The 16,243-nt window shown below is 41.1% G+C and overlaps 1 protein-coding gene across 10 annotated transcripts in view; it reads left to right on the top strand.

Moving 5' to 3' along the window:
• celsr1a (cadherin EGF LAG seven-pass G-type receptor 1a) overlaps window positions 1-16,243 on the top strand; it is a 100,430-nt gene that overhangs the window by 44,232 nt on the left and 39,955 nt on the right. For 7 of the 10 annotated variants that reach the window (XM_085387458.1, XM_085387459.1, XM_085387457.1 and 4 more), the window contains exons 4-7: window positions 2,925-3,147; window positions 5,746-5,861; window positions 7,220-7,308; window positions 13,245-13,325. In XM_085387458.1, the coding sequence (XP_085243584.1) occupies window positions 2,925-3,147; window positions 5,746-5,861; window positions 7,220-7,308; window positions 13,245-13,325 (509 nt within the window). The remainder of the gene's footprint in view (window positions 1-2,924; window positions 3,148-5,745; window positions 5,862-7,219; window positions 7,309-13,244; window positions 13,326-16,243) is intronic. The other 3 variants (XM_085387462.1, XM_085387460.1, XM_085387461.1) reach the window with 1 other exon arrangement.

The raw sequence follows: 16,243 nt of genomic DNA, 5'->3' as shown, positions 1-16,243 counted from the left end.
CTGGGGTAATATGGTCAAATTAGCATGTTCGTGTAAGGAGTCTGGCTCCTGCTTCATTCTGAATCAGTCTGAATGAGAAGTCATCCTACTAATGATCTGGGTAATCCTGCAAAAAGAGTGCTAGAGTAGTGTATCCTGCTGGATTGCATGAAGTCAGTTTCAGAAGAGAATTTCCTAACGTTTTATATTTCTTTGAAAGTGGTACAAAGCATGAAAAACTGAATCGTGAAGTCTAAAAATAATCGAGCATATCAAACGAACAGCTGCACATTTCCCACAAGAGGTCTAAAATAAAAGGAAAAACTACTTCAGGTAAACGTTAAGCTCTGTTTGCTAAAAACAAAGTAACCACTGCAGGATCTTAATTATGAGACGTTTAGCAGTATACTAGCAAAACACAGCAAGCTGCCTGCTAACTTCAAACATGGACGTAAACAGTGCAGAGCTAAATATTCCAAATACTGAGATTACAAGTGTTTTGCAATTGTTAAAGTAACTCATTACTCAGTTAGTCGATGAGCTATGGGAAAGTTCGGAACCTTTCATCATTCACATTCAAGCACTTTGCAAAATATTTCCGAATATCAGTGATCTTCCTCCCATACTTCCCCCTTGTACATCTGATACCTGACTGTCTCCACTCTTCTCTCCCTAATAGAGCCTAAACGGGCTCTGACAGCCTCCTGCTTCCCACCCCTCTGTGTCTCCCGACGCTCTGCCTCCCCTCTCTTTCTCATCCTCCATCTTATCTCAAGTAATTACCTGATTATATCTGACTTTGTCACTCATACTGCTTCTCGCCTTCTCCTCCTTGTGCCCATGTCCATCTTCTCCACCCACCCATCATATTTCCTTTACCTACATCTCGGTGTCCCCTCTTTGAAGGTCACAGTTCAACTCCTGATACTCAAGGGCCATCAGGGACTATTATGGGGCTGATGACAAGGGGAAGGCCTGTTTTGTCCTCTTCAGGTTTCCTGCATTACAGGGAAACAGATCCTTATAATTCCCCCTAGGAAAAAAGGATTATGCTGAGGAGAGAAGGGCCATTACCTGGTTCCAAGCTGTGCAGTTTTGGGGGTCTGTGTGTGCCCTGGAAGAGTAGAGCTTGTCTAGACATCAGATTGACACAAAACGCAGAATGGGACGCGGTGGCACCTATCACAAATATCATTACAGTCGGAAAGAGGCCTGCTGGCGTATTTACGTAGGAATTTTAAATGAGCAGAGCCAGGAAGCTGGGGCCAGTTGGCTGATTTTGGAAAAGCTAAAACCACATGGTCATTTAGAGGAATTTTCCCTTCCCGGAGCTGTTGCGAAATTAAATTAGATAATGTAATATATCATGTATTTGATACCACCATGCAGCTTCAGTTAAGCAGTTAGCATGTGAAGGAGAAGGAGAAGTGTATGAGGGTAGCGATAACCTCATGACCAATGGGTAGTCAAGTAAGTTTGACCAGGCCTTAAGCAGCTCCGAACAGGAAGCCAAGCAAAGCAGCCACAGATGGATGAAAAGGGTTGAGGCTACAGGTTTAACATGTTCGCTGATACTGCTAGCCAAGAAGTAAAACAATAAAGATGTAAAAAAGGCAAGATTAATCCACTCCATAACATGCCCCGTACCCCAAAAACCACAGCGTATTTATGATGTAAGATGGGGAATTATTGTTTGCTTTTCTGCAAAATTAACATGAAATCACACACTGCTAATAAAGTACTTAAATTTAGTAAATTTAGTATAGTTATTTTTTTTGTTTTCTGTAAAAACCAAAGGTAGTTTCTAGTGTACCTACCTTTAAGTAGCCTTAAGTGTGCCTACCTTTGCTAAATAAATAAATTATATCAAAATTCTGTTTAATTGCAGGGGTATTATGCCTTTAGTTGCGGGCATATCAGAAAATGTTGCCAAAGTGACTTAACCTAAGGTTTATTATCAGGATGGTAAAAACAAACAGGAATGCACTCATCCAAAAGTGGATTTCTTTTGTTCCTAACCTTGAATCACTCTAAGAGGTATTTAACTGATCAGCTGTTATCTGATCGTTGTTCGGTTTACAAGTTTAAAAGTGCAGTTAAATATAAGTTTAGCCATGCACTGAGCTTAGTGAAGGAAAGCCAGCAGTCTTATCCCTGTCAGCTTGCTTTCTTTTTGCAGTCTTTGTCCCTCCACCGTGACTCTTTTTCCAAACTCTCTCTTCTCTCCAAACATGGCCAAATTACCTTCTGGCTAAGAAGTGTGCTTCTCAGAAAAGACCAGTAAACAAGGTTTTGTCAGTGTTATTAACTGTTTGGAGGGAGGCGTGCCTTTCTTGAACTGATGTTTTTGGAGGGACTTTAACAACAGAAAGTTAATGCCACGTTTAACGTGTGCATGTTAGTTGAATAAATGTGCTTTGCTGATAATCAAAGGCATCTTGTTTAAACAACTGGATTCCTTAAGGCTGAGTGAGGTCTGTATTTCAGTCAACTGTGGAAGGTACGCTTCGCATAAAAGATAACATAATGATAACAAATTGATGAGACAATCAGATGACATTTATTATCATTGCTATATTGCATTTGGGGGTGGACCAAGCACCAGCAAGAATGGGAAATTTAAAAAAAAATCTCATGCAAGCTTTAGTTCAAAATTTTTCATTTTGCATCTGTTGCTGACACAAGAGCTTTCATAATATATTATTTAATTTTTAGTTATGCATTTCATAGTAATGCACTGAGGAAGTCAACAATTTGCATCCATGATATCATTAAAATGTCAACATAGTGTTGGGGCCAGTGCCATCCCAGAACCCCCATTAGCTCCGCCCCTGGTAGTGCTGCAGCTGAGAAACACAGGCCATATCAATTAACAGCAAAATGTTTCTCACAGTAAAAAAGATGCAGAACAGCTCTGTGTAACTTGGTCCCTCTTTTTCTTGCAGGCGAGCACTGTGAGATTAATGCATCATCAGACCGCTGTGTACCAGGTGTGTGCAAGAATGGTGGTACGTGCATCAACAGGCTTGCAGGTGGTTTCATGTGCGAGTGTCCACCCGGGGAGTATGAGAAGCCCTACTGTGAGATGACCACCCGCAGCTTTCCTGGACAGTCCTTCATCACCTTCAGAGGCCTGCGGCAAAGGTTCCACTTCACCGTCTCCTTCATGTAAGTTTGGTATCTTTTGTGTCTACCTCTTTGCTTACTAATCACCATTACAACTGTCAAGATTACTGTTCTTATATGGCACACATACAGTTTATTATGGGAGCATGGTTGCCAACTCTCACATCTGGCATATAAAACACACTTTTACCTTCAGTCTCACGCTCTAGTGCTGCACAAAGAGATCTCATGATAAGAGGAAGCCTAAAAAGCCACACCTTTATGAAAAAACAAACAAACAAAGGGTTTGCCATGTGCGCAGAAAAGTTTGTTTAACCTTTTAGCACCAAAAATGGTCCAAAAATATCAGATCAGTGTGGGAGGGAAGGACGTTTTCTTTACTTAAGCTGGTGATTTCTATGAAATCAAATTTATTTATATATATAAAATTTGAAAACGCAAACCACATAAGGAGTTGTCCTCTAGAGTGGGATTTTCACGGCATATTCTGCACCACATCTCTATGCGTTCATCATTTGTTTGAAGCCAGCTCACCTCCTGCAACCACTTTTCCGAGAATGCACGCTTCTTTTGCGGTTCGGACTCCTTCTGACATTTCTTTGGAGGTGGAGAAACACCAAAGTAATTGCTTAAAGGAGCTTACTTCTTTGACATCTTTAATAGTTCTAAACAAATGTCTGTCCTCCTCCAGAAAATCTGATGTACGCAAACACGCGTTGCAACTTCTTATCTGGTGCGCGTTTTTTATTTTGACAGCGAATGCGCACCTGCGGACCACTTATGTGCAGCCCTGGATATATAAAATGAATACATTCAATAGTCTTAGCCTCATGTTTTCCTTTTCTGACACTCACAGTAAAATGCTACAGTACACATTATTTAACATCCCACAATTAAACTCCCCTTCCATCTATCACTACATGGCCAATTTAACTTCAGTATTTACACTGAAACAACTTCAAAATACAACAGCAATAAATGCTGTCAGAATTAATAAATATTCCACTGTAGTAGATTCACAAAAATAGTCATTACTCAGAGATGCCCTTCTTAGCAGTTCTTGGTAAATGTAGGATGCCACAGACAGCAACCCCAGTGTATACCTGCAGTTCAGCAAGTTCATGCCTTTGCCTTTAATTTCTCCTTTACTTAGTAAGTGGTAGTTTCCACTCTTAAACAGCAGTAGTAAAATGATGGGATGATGAAGTTAAAACAAATGGGATCATATTGTGGGAATAAAAAAAAATAAATCAAAAAATGACACCCTGTGTATAATGAAGTATTGAATCCCAATGCACGCAGTGTTTACTCCAAACAGCTCTGGCATTCATTAACAGGTAGCCTAATGTGTGGAAACACATTATTTTAATTAATATAAATGATCATTCCAAATAAAAATAAAAACCCTAGTGATGATTTCACTAAAAAAGCAAAGAGAAAATTTTAGCAGCTTTAGCTTGATAGCTAATCGCATTAATGTTAGCAAAGTATCACAGTTTTACGCTTGCCTTACTTTTTGTTGCTTCCAGCTAACTCTGATCAGAGCAGCTGTAAAGCCAATAGATGCACAATGATTATATACATGATAAACGAATATGACTTCAGCTAAATCCCTGATAATAGCTAGTTACTTGGACATGCTAATGACTGCAGCTGAGAATAACTATGGAAAAAGACATTTTTCCGAATGGTTTCAGAATTTAGTGTCACTATTTAAAATTCAGCACCCTGTGAGCATTTGTGCGTGTCATAAGCAGCAATTTAAACACAGTGGAAGTCAGCAAACTTAAGTGTGCCAGCTGGGACGTGCTGAGACATGCATGCACTTTTCCATTGTGTCTCACCTCCTTGAATACGTACATAGAGATGCACATTCAGGAACAACCAAGGTATAATTCACACAGTACATCTGAACATGAAGATTTATGATTTGTGCCTTTCACACTTTTTAAAACAAAGTGAAACCGCCAGAGGAAAAACAGGTGTACTGTAAATATTACAAAAAGAAGTACTTTAACTCATTTTTACCAGTAATAGGTGAGATGATTTTGTAAATCTGTGGACAGAGTGACGGTGAGAAAGGTTGCCAGTGAGGTGAAAACAGGAAAGGCTGTGTGATTTGTTTCCTAGATTCCCTTATCAGTGTTTGGCTTCAGCCATCCTGACTTCCTGCCCTCCTGGGCTCACTAGCATCTGCCGGCTGACTCCACTGCCCTCACCTTACACTCCAAACACACAGACAAACACACACACATCTGAACTTTGAACCCCGTAGAACACACACACAAGTAGGTGCTGGCTCATTTGCCAGGTCTTTTGTGTCGTTTTCACATGTAGACACAGTCATGCACCGTCTACTTCAGAAGCGCCGTTTCCTCTGTGCTTTACACATCCTTCCTTTCCTTTCCAAGTGACTTTTCCTCAAGAACGCCTCGGTTCTTTTCGTCATAAAACTTTCTGCAAGGTTCTCGACCTTTCAGTCCTGCACTGTTTGAGTTGGAGAGGCGTTAAAAAATGTGATGGGAAACACGAGCATCCCGTAAAGAAAAACAGCTGTAATTCATGCAGCCCTTTCTATGACACATATATGAAGTTCCTTTTATCAAAGTTAATCATCTTTACAAAAAAATTTTTTTTCAGGTTTGCTACCAGGGAAAGAAACGCCCTGCTCCTCTACAACGGCAGGTTCAACGAGAAACATGACTTCATCGCCCTGGAGATCATCGCTGAACAGATTCAGCTCACCTTCTCTGGAGGTTAGGCCCCGTAATGCGTGATCGTCTGCTTTTGTGTGTGTGACTGATGCGTATCAGTTCTCGGCTGCATTATAAGCAGATTAATATGGCGTAAGTGCGCGTTATCTAAAGTGACTTTTACAGAGACGTAGGTACATAATTCTTATCTATCTCCACTTTATTTTGACAAATGCACGTTAGTGCATACACAAATTATCCAAATATAGTAGAGTCAAACATGATGCTTTAAAGGATAGGAGTGTTTTATTTTGAAAGGACTGATTAATGGTGACACCTAACTGGCCAAAAAACACCACCACAAAATCCATGATGGCTAAGGTCCATAAGCAGCACGACAGTGGCAACTTATTTGTTTTAAACATTTTTGAAAGATCAATTCGTACAAACATTAGCGCATTTAAACTCATTCAAGTGTGCTCACACACCCAGCATCATTGTTACAACTGGTAACTGTTGAATGCAGATCAAACACATGTTCTCCGAGCTGAGTCTACTTTCCCATGGTCGCGTACAGGGAGGAATCCAGTTCAGTATGACTATTTTGGGTGAAGCCTGTTCGGGAGAGAAGCCAAGTCCTTGTGCCCTGCTTCAAAACTGACATATATCTAAACGTTCGACGCATGAATCATCAAATTAAATGTTTTGAATTATGAGTCACGTTTAATGAGAGGAGTAGGAGGGAAGCTCTCAGGATTAGTCGCAGTAATTTTCTTTCTGTGCTTTTCATTGGCGAAGTAGGACATCAGTTAATCGTGTTTGCTCCTTATCTTTCTATACAAAGACTCGCGCACACACACACTCAAGTCCTTAATGTTGCCGCGCTGTTTGCCGATTTCCCAGAGCAGGGGATGTGTGCCCCGGCTGCTCCTGCCCTTGACAAACAGGGTAAACCCTCTGCAAATCTGGTGCCGTTGTGCACTACAGTCTCCACACTGAGAATCACTGATGCTGCAGACTAATGCGTGTTGATTTATGATCTGTGTGGTGTGCGTGCATGTCAAGATAAGACACAGTGAATGTTTATTAGTAACTTATCAATAGCCAGTGGTTTATGTTTTAAAAATTGAAGTGATCCATGTATCGTGTTACAACGAGGTAAAACTTTTTAACCTTTAAAAGAAAGAGAGTACAGCCTTAGTATAAATAAAAGATCCTCAGGGGGGTTTCCTCCTTCCTTTTCTGCTAATGTTTGCAAGCAGCTCCGCTTTGCAAATTTTAGCAAGCAGTTTGACACTGATTGACAATTTGATTTGATTATTTTAAGCCCTTGTGTACAAATCGAGAAGTAGCATGCCCGTGTAGTCATGTGCACAAATCAAGTTGCAGAATTAACTAATAACAATTTGTTTCTCATGCAGGTGAGACAAAGACCACAGTGGCTCCCTACGTCCCGGGTGGAGTCAGTGACGGTCAGTGGCACTCAGTCCAGCTCCATTACTACAACAAGGTAAGAAATGCAAGCAGTCAGGTCGCTTCCGTGTTTTCTTCCCTCCTCTTCCAGAAAACTTTTTCCATTCTCACCACTAAAACAAAGGATCCTGGCTCAAAGTTGGGAGAGAAGAGTTTGTGCTTGAATTTGATTTTTTTTTTTCCTGTTTTGGTGTGCGATCCATAATACTGGGGTGATAGTGTGTTTAGCCAGGGTTGAGGATTAGTGAGTTCAGGAATTGTGTTGTGGGAGTGAAGAGGATTTCTTTGATGTTCACCAGTGATTTGTGAGATTATCTAAAAGTGTAGTTAGGTTGTTCCCCTGTGTTTCAGTCCTAAATTCTGAATTATAGCCTGGCTTCAAGTGTTAAAGTTCACCTTTGGGCCACTAAAGTGAATGTAGCATGTCTGTCTTAGTTAAGGGTGAATGACCTCCATATGCAGCCCAAGCATATTTCCATAATGCCGCAGTCTAGAGGTATTCCTAATCACCAACATACGTGGGAATTATTAGTTTGTTTCACTCACAGCTCAAAGTGATTTCCTAAAATGTTCCCACGATGGTCCTGTTTTCTAAATGAGAAAAAAACCCGACTTTGATTATTTCGCAGTGTAGCTTGAGTATCCTCTTCAGCTGCAATATTATATTAAAAGGGTTTACATTGCAGTCAGTTCCTGGTGTTACTTGACAAACTTCCACCCTGCAGGCGTTGTTCTTATAATATTAAGCCAGACGAGAAATAAGAGAACGCTCTATTTCTGAGGATGAACAAGCTTTTGTGTCGTGTTTGGTTGCTGTAAAATTGAACGTTTGATAACTGCATTTAACGTTTGCTGTCAAAACAGAGTACTTATCAACCCAGTGTATGAAAGTTGAAACAGCATTAAATGCACCATCTTCCCGATGCTAATGGATCCTGTCCTCATCAGCATGTGCTGCCTTTACTCTTTGGAAGCTAAGAGGTGTGCTCGTGCTATCCAAAAAATATTGTTCCATCTTTTTCATTCTTTACTTTCGTGATTTCCCTAAATGTACGTGAGGCCGCAAGCTGTAGCATCACTGACTCGGCGTCGTATTACTGCAGCACCTGGGTCTTGCAACCTGTTAAAGAGAGTACCCCGATTCTTGGCCTGACACTTGCCTACAATGCACAGCTTCTCACATTTCACAGGTTGCTCGCCTTTCTTGTGTCCACGAGCTATAGATCCCTGAGCATGTTTGGTTGCCTTGACAGGGACGTATTCATCAAAGCTGATGAATCGGGCTGCCGCACTTTATGTGTTAGCTTCTGGGTTACATCTGTACGTCTATTGTTTGAGGTTGTATGACCTTTTTGTCAGCTTCTTGACAGAATAGTGATGCTGTAGAAACAATGGTTCAAACCAGCTTCGGTGCTGCTGCAAGGCTCATCGCTACTACAGGTATTATTTCTGGATACAGTCTGTTGACATGGAAGACTTCTTTGTTTTGTTTGTCCATGGGGTTGTCAGGTATTTGTAAGAATGCCACCCTGGAAACGAGAGATTAATTCCCATGTCTGAACAGATTTCCTGCTTTGTTCCCTTTCTGTGCAGTTTGCTTTTGTTTTGTTTTTTTTATTTAACTCTACTGATCCTATAGGCTTCCTTTTCGATTCCCCAGCATGCAGATACAAGTAGGCAGCACACGAACGCACGCATTTGTAGCCCCAGTATCACAAGCGTTATTTGTGTGTGTGAAGGAGGGGGGCGTGTGCGTTTCGCTTCTGTCAGTCTTGATACAGACCAGTGATTTTCAGAGCTGGCGACACATTCCGTGAAATTAGCCCAAGGCCGACTGCAGCGCTGACACCGGGTCAGCTTTTCCTCATGTGCTGAATGATCAGAAGTCAGATTGACTGATGGTAATATAATCCTCCAAGCACTGGCGGGGGGATTAGTGGAAATGAATATGGCAGAAAGCAGTAATGTTCTCACAATAGATTAGGCCTGTTGACATGTGTATGTAGGAACATGATGAAGCCTCACATAGGATCTCTCTGTCTTTGTCTCAAACACACGCAGTGTGTGAGTCAGTCTGCACCAACAGGTTGTGTTGTGGTTGTATTCCCGTATAAAAGCAAGGTTGCCGATGTCCTTTTGCAGTTAAATTGCCATCCTGCAGCAACTAGGTCACTGTTAATAGAGGGATTTTCTGTTTCATGATGTGTATCTGAGGTTTTGGTTGGACTCTGAATGAAGTAGATAATGTGAATTTCATTGTATGCAGATGACAACAGATTTAACACAGTCATCTTATCTCAAACAGATTGCATGCGATTGCCATCTCGACCCCATTCAGTCACAAACAGCAACTGACTGCAAGTAGTCATAGGATTGGTCGCCATCTTCAGGGCAACCAGTTAAAAGCAAACTTTTTTTTAAACCCAAAACTGACATTTCTCCTTGTATAGAAAGAAAACAAACAACACACGCAAAGTAAAGTCAAAGCTCCCTCAAGCCTGTAATAGCTCGTGATAATGGCTTGCTTTATTTTTAATCACTGGCTTTAAACAAGTTAGCAGTTGTCCCAAGGAGGTGCAACTTAATCCAGGGTTGTTGGCCCCACATACAATCTAATTGTATTGTTTAACGGCACGCTCACGCAGTCCTCACACACACACACATGCACACACACCATGGTTTTTGGGTCAAACGATGAGGCGAGTGAAGCTGTGTACGACTTTATGTTTGCCCCCTTTTTTCAAGTGTCTGTAGCTGTCATCTGAAGAATTAGGGTGCCTTTAATAAAAACTGAAAGTCAAAGGTCAGGGGAGGGTTGGCATGACAACAGACATGGATTTGCAATTGTTGCGGTGATGAGAGTCGACTGGAAAGCTGGGTGTGCATGCGGTTAAATCCGGGGGAGGGGGGCCGACAAATCAAGAGTGTGCGTGTTTCTGAATGTGTGCTAATGTGTGTACCCCTATTAGAGAATGCCACACAATACCAATGGAAGGATAAAGACATTGTTGAGATTCCATAGAGCAAAGACTCAAGGACAGCCGACTGTGTTAGCAAACTCAAACAGGATGCACAGACGCAAACACAGATAAAAAGTGTGTTGAAGTGATATTCCTGGAGCAGCTGGAGGTTTTCTCCTGGGTTTTGATGTGTGTTAACTACAGGAAGTGATGCTTCTTGTTGCAGGAAATGATGCAATTTAGGACACTGGGCAGGATATGAGTTGTATCGTGATTGTGTGTCTGCTAGGCCACCTGCATGGAGGTTTTCACTCAACCTCGCAGCAACTACAACCTTAAAGTTAATTTCATGAACTCCACAGGTACCTCTTTAGTTACTATCAGAGTGTTAACAGTAAATATAAGTTTGCTACTTCCCACATATGCTGTACTCCAATAATCCTGTGGCTCTATTTCATGTATTATTATTATTAATATGTTGTTGGTTAGTACATTTACACAAGGGAACCAAGGAAATGATTAATAAGTTGGAATTTACAGCAACAATCTTAGTAACATTTTATATCATATTTAAAGCTAAAACAATGTAAAAATAACCTATAATTAACCTTCATGTAGCCCATCCTCATGGTCCTAAATCCAGGTCTGCAGACATGACGTGCCCGTGTGTTTGCAGTATTTTTATTATAGTGTTTTTCCCACATGATGTTAGACATGCTCATAGTATCGTGCCGGCTAATATTGGCTGTGATAATTGCAGTTAGGGTGTGCAGACAGCATTCCCAGACAGGCTTAGCGAGTACCATAAGTTCACTCTTACTTTTGCCTTTGCTGTTCTTCCCTCGGACTCACCGAGGTTGCTTGTGTGGCGGCGTTTTAATCATCAGAACATAAGTGCAAATTGCTTCACAGCGTAGTGTGAAATGTTTTTTAATATGCTGTGTGTGTGTTTGTTTTGCATTCCACCTCTGCAGGACTGAACCTCTCGGTTAATTAGAGACCTGTTACTCACCCCCACTGACAGGCTTTTTTTGATATTTAAAAAAAATGGTTTTGTGTTATGAAGGTATCGAAAACGTACAAATCTTAAATTTAACAAAGTTGATTTTCACTCTGCTTGTTTTTCAGCTCAGTTAAGTAATTGGTTATCTGTTAAACAATATGTACGTAGCAATTATTGTCAAAATATTCTCAAAGGAGCTCAAAAACATTGAAACAAGGGTAAGAAAATGTTGGAAAAGTAAAACAAAACAAAAACAAAACATACAGAGAACAGGGACCATCCTGCTTGTTGTCAGCGCTCAGTTCAAAACCCTGCATCTCTGGTGGTATGGGGGTACATTAGTGCCTCATTTATTTAGTTGGAAGCTTATATAATTGGTGTATACCGTCAGTGGTGAAAGGTGTACACAGGTTTATAGCATCATATGCTCTCATCCATTCCATATTGTGTCAGTTTAATTGACTTTTAGTTACATTTTGCACGACATCCCAACTTTTTTCAAAATACATGCATACCGAAATTTTATTAGGTCTCAGAGGGTAAAATATTGGAGGCTCCTGGTAATAGTCTCTGTAAATAAAGACCAAATACAAATATATTAATGCAGATTTTTGCTTTGTCTCGCTTTTAGTCACCAGAAGAGTGGATCCAAACACTTATCTCAGTCTGTGCTGTAAAATAAACAGACTCTTACCCTCGTCTTCGTGCTTCTATCCATCTCTTTGTTGATGTTTCAGGATTTATTTGGGTGTGCAGCGTGAACTCACACACACACGCGCGCGCGCGCAGCCTTACGTACACGCGCTCAGTGGATAACTGTTTTTAAGATACGCTGCAAAGAGCCCGACAGTGGTTTTGAAGTAGTCATCCATCCTCCTTTAGTTGCAGTTTTACATCAGCTTGCCCGGGTGGCCGTCGCACAACAGAGTGGCACGCATTCCTTTTTAGGTGTTTAACTGTGTCACGCTCACTCATACACTTCTGTGTGAGTGTTTGCTGCAGATGAAGGGCACAGGGCTCATTGTGTCTGTGCGTGCTATCTCGTGTTCCTGCACAGACATGGGTGAAGGTTTTGTGTGTTGTCTTTACTAAGTGCATTTAAAAAAGGTTAAGTAGTTCTCTTTTTTTTTAAGGTGAAGCCCCAGACTCTGCATTCCCAGTCAGGGTGTGTTTTCAGAGGAAGAGGCCATGTTATTCTTTGTTCTTCTTGATGTTTCCACAGACCTTAGACAGTTGAGGTTATCATCACACATAAACACACACAGTGCCTTTAGCTACCTTTAGCTGCTATTTTACCAACTGTAATACGATACAGCAACATGTGTTCATGTTCAAACATTGTAGGTAAACCTACACCCCCTCAGAGGAAAAATATTGATCACTTTTTACTAACTTACTGTAATCATCACATAGTGCTGCACATGTTCTTGTGTCACTGTTGTGTTACTGGCTTTGTCGACATGCTGGTAGCCGGGTTTCGGGACGTTCACGTGTTTGAATGTTTCCACTGTTTTTTTCCTGCTGTAAATTTCACCTGTTCTTCACACAGCGTTGCATTTCACAGCGTGACGTAAATCTGCCACAGTCGCTTTTGTCCAAAGGCGGCAGTGCGTGAGTTGTTGCCTATTGTGCGAGGTGGTGGGAGAGGTGTTTTTGAAGTGGGCAAGTAGGATGTCATTATTGTCGGCAAATTGGTCGGTAGCGAATGTAACCGCGGAGCATGAAGGCATCTCGCGTGCAGCGCTGTTGTTGTGCTGATGGGAACAAAGATTCAGACGCACTCCGTCACCGTACTTTTGATTTTTTTTTTTCCATAATTTATTGCTTTTCTTAATGAAAAGACGCAATTAATCTGCACATACAAAAGAAGCAAAAAGTATAAAAAGAATCACAAAAAATGCACTAATTACACGTTCACGTGAGTAAAGAGCATACACGCATGCTGATGAGGCTTGGCTGTGAGCTGCAGGTCTAATGCAGTGTCTCTCTCTCACGGTGTCTCTCTCCCAGGACGGGTGGAGTCTGGTGGACTCCAGCGGAGCTCTGCGGCTCCCTCTCTATACCGCCTGGCTGGAGCTCAATAAGAAAGAGGTAACCTCTGACCTCTAGCTTAGTCCCCAACTGGGCTTTTTTTCCCCCTTCGCCTGGGTCTCATTTAGTCCTCGCTCTGCTTCTAGTACAGTCCACTGGACTAACTCTGTCACTTGGCTCTGGTCTAGTCTCCACTGTAGAAAATGCTGTCGTAGATGGTGTGGTTTTGGTTTGTTGTTTGGCTGTTGAAGGCTTTGACCTGGCTTTTCTGTTAGACTTCTTTATGAAGTCATGCATCACTTTTAAGGCCGTTTTTTTTCTTCTTCTAATATTTAGTTAAATCGTAACATTTTTACATGTTTGCTAGCGGTCTGCTTCTTCACTGCTTTTGTGGACACTTGCTTCTTTGCATGATATTACCGCAACGTGCCAATAACAATGTGTCACTGGTAGAAGGGATGATTATTACGTCATCCCTGTGTTTGTCCATAAACACAAGGGGGACCCACGAGTCATAACATTGCTCCACAGTGTTCTTCCAACACTCTATAAATAAGTTAGCTAATGCGTATGTCATGCATCAGTTTGTGAAGACTTGAACTGAACATTGAGGCCATCGGCACCTTGTTTTTTAAAAATTGGATGTCAAAAAAGGGATAGATCTGAAGAAAATGAGGGCATTGCATCCACAGACACTAGTGACTTCTCAGTCACAAGGTAGTTACCCCATAAAGCGTGTATACAGCATTTAATGAGGTCATAAATCTGGTGAGAAGTTGGGTCATTTTCTTATAAAACACAGGAGGCCAAGCTGAAGGTTGTCATGGTGGAAGAGGACAGCTCAGGCTAGATAGAAAGTTAGAGAGGCGATGGATGGTGGCTATATTGGACGAATGATGTTGAAGATGGAGCTGCCAGGCAGAAGGAAAAGAGGAAGACCAAAGAGAATATTCATGTAGTGAAGGAAGGACGTGCAGAGTGTAGGTGTGACATAAGAGGATGCTATGGACAAGGTAAAATACAGGGAGATGATCCACTCGACCTCTAACTGTCTAGTTAGACTTTCAGTGCATTTTTTTGAAGCAGTTGCCATTTCCTGACTATTTGAATGAGTTCTGCTTGTGTCATTTTTCAGACCTGGAAACTTTGTTTACTAGAAAACTTAAATCTCAAGGGATGAAAAATTAAGGCAAGACTAAAGTACCAAATATTTTTCTTCCTCGAGTGGCCACTTGGCTCCAAAATACTAAAAAAATGATCAACACGCACACCCAGGTCCAAAACATTTTCATTTCATAAAATACAGGAACTTATAAACATAAGGACTTACAAACAAAATCTATACCTGTTTAGGTTTTGTTGAAGCTTCAAATTAGGAGCTTGTTTTCTTTGTAGGGTGATCGCTATGCTGCCTAAAGGCTTCATATCCACTAATTCAAGTCACTGAAGGCTGTCTTCTTAAAAGACTTTTGATGGAATTATCTGACAAATAGTGTGCCTTCAGTTTGTACTTCAGTTTAGGTGAGTGCATTCTTGCATTTTATTAGTATAATACTTAGGTTGAACTAGAAATCATCTCTGTTTTGAACCCACACAGTTTGTGGCTAAAGCTAGCTAACCTTGATTAGCGTTAGCTGGTATTTTAGTACTCGTGTAAATATGCTAACACCAAGCTCCAAAAACCCCAACATGGGTTTAAAGTTAAGTTTTCAAACCACATTGAGGCTAAAGTTGAAGCTTCAACATGTGGATTTTAGAAACTGGTGGTTGACATCGTCATGGGAATGGCCATCTTGAAAATACAATCTATGCTTCTGCAGCTGTAAACTCACATGGTACAGTTGATGCGTACGCTCATGTCTTTCCATGGTTCAGTCTAGCTTTATGTATTGAGCCTCTTTTCTTCTTTTCTCAAAACAATATTTAGCACAAGTTGGTGGTATAAAAATACTCAAGTGAGTAAATAAAGTCAATGTCAGGGTTTTTTTTTAGGAGTTCAATTTTATGTGTAACATCTGATTAAAAGGTTTTTGCTTTGTAGTTTTGGTAGGCACTAACATTGTCATGATATTCAGTTTTATGATTAATACTCAGAAACATACTGCCCAGGGCTAAGGGAGTCTCCTCATGCAGCACTTGTATCTTTTTCTGCTCCACTGCTCCGCCTGCCTGGAGAGTCTGCTACTTACAAATACCTAAACAGTGCATAAGCAGAAAGGACACAGTTACAGTGCTGTTGCTCATCATCTGTCAGTTCTCATTGCCTTCCTGTATAAGCATTCACTCAGGTGAAATAAACACGCTCGAGTCTAGGCAGGCAGGCAGACAAACAGGTGGGTAGACACCCACTGAGCAGTGGCTGTGTTTTCCTTGGCAACATCAGAGTGGCAGGTCTAAACTTTAAGCTTAGGCTCTGGTAATAATAACAGATGATAAATATCATCATGAGCTTGCACGCTTCTGTTTAGATTGTCATCTAACTTCAAATGCTATCATTAATCACCTGTTGTGTCGCTCAAAGTTTTGCCCTCAGAATGAAATAGTAGTGAGAAGTTAGATGAATGCAGTACATTTGCAATTTATTGGGTCGGGTTTGTTTTGTGCAGAGTTAGCGGTCAGTAGGAACAGTGGATTGTGTGTTTTGGACTGTGGAGATACAGTAACTACACCTTTCTGTCTTATATCTGCTTTTTTTGCACCTTCTCCAATTTTTGACATTCCTTCCTAACTCTGCTGCGATGTGAAATATTGTGTGTGTGTGTGTGGGTGTTACTAAGGGGAGGAAATTTCACACACCTCACCTAGCATGACCTAAACCTCTTATTAACTGTGCAAAAGACAGTGATTCAGTGGAATTTTTTGTGGGGAGGTGGGCATAAAAGTAGAAAGAGAGAAAGAGAAAATCCACACAGTTTATAGCTGCTCTGCCCTCCCTGCAGTAAAATATTCTCCTCCTCCTGTCTTGCCTCTTGGCCTCC

Source organism: Rhamphochromis longiceps, linkage group LG17, assembly GCF_057381845.1.
Source record: "Rhamphochromis longiceps isolate RC_006_pf linkage group LG17, R_longiceps_female_GT1.1, whole genome shotgun sequence".
Classification (NCBI taxonomy): domain Eukaryota; kingdom Metazoa; phylum Chordata; class Actinopteri; order Cichliformes; family Cichlidae; genus Rhamphochromis; species Rhamphochromis longiceps.
The sequence above is the reverse complement of the archived record's forward strand: the minus strand, read 5'-3'. Positions and strand labels throughout refer to the sequence as shown.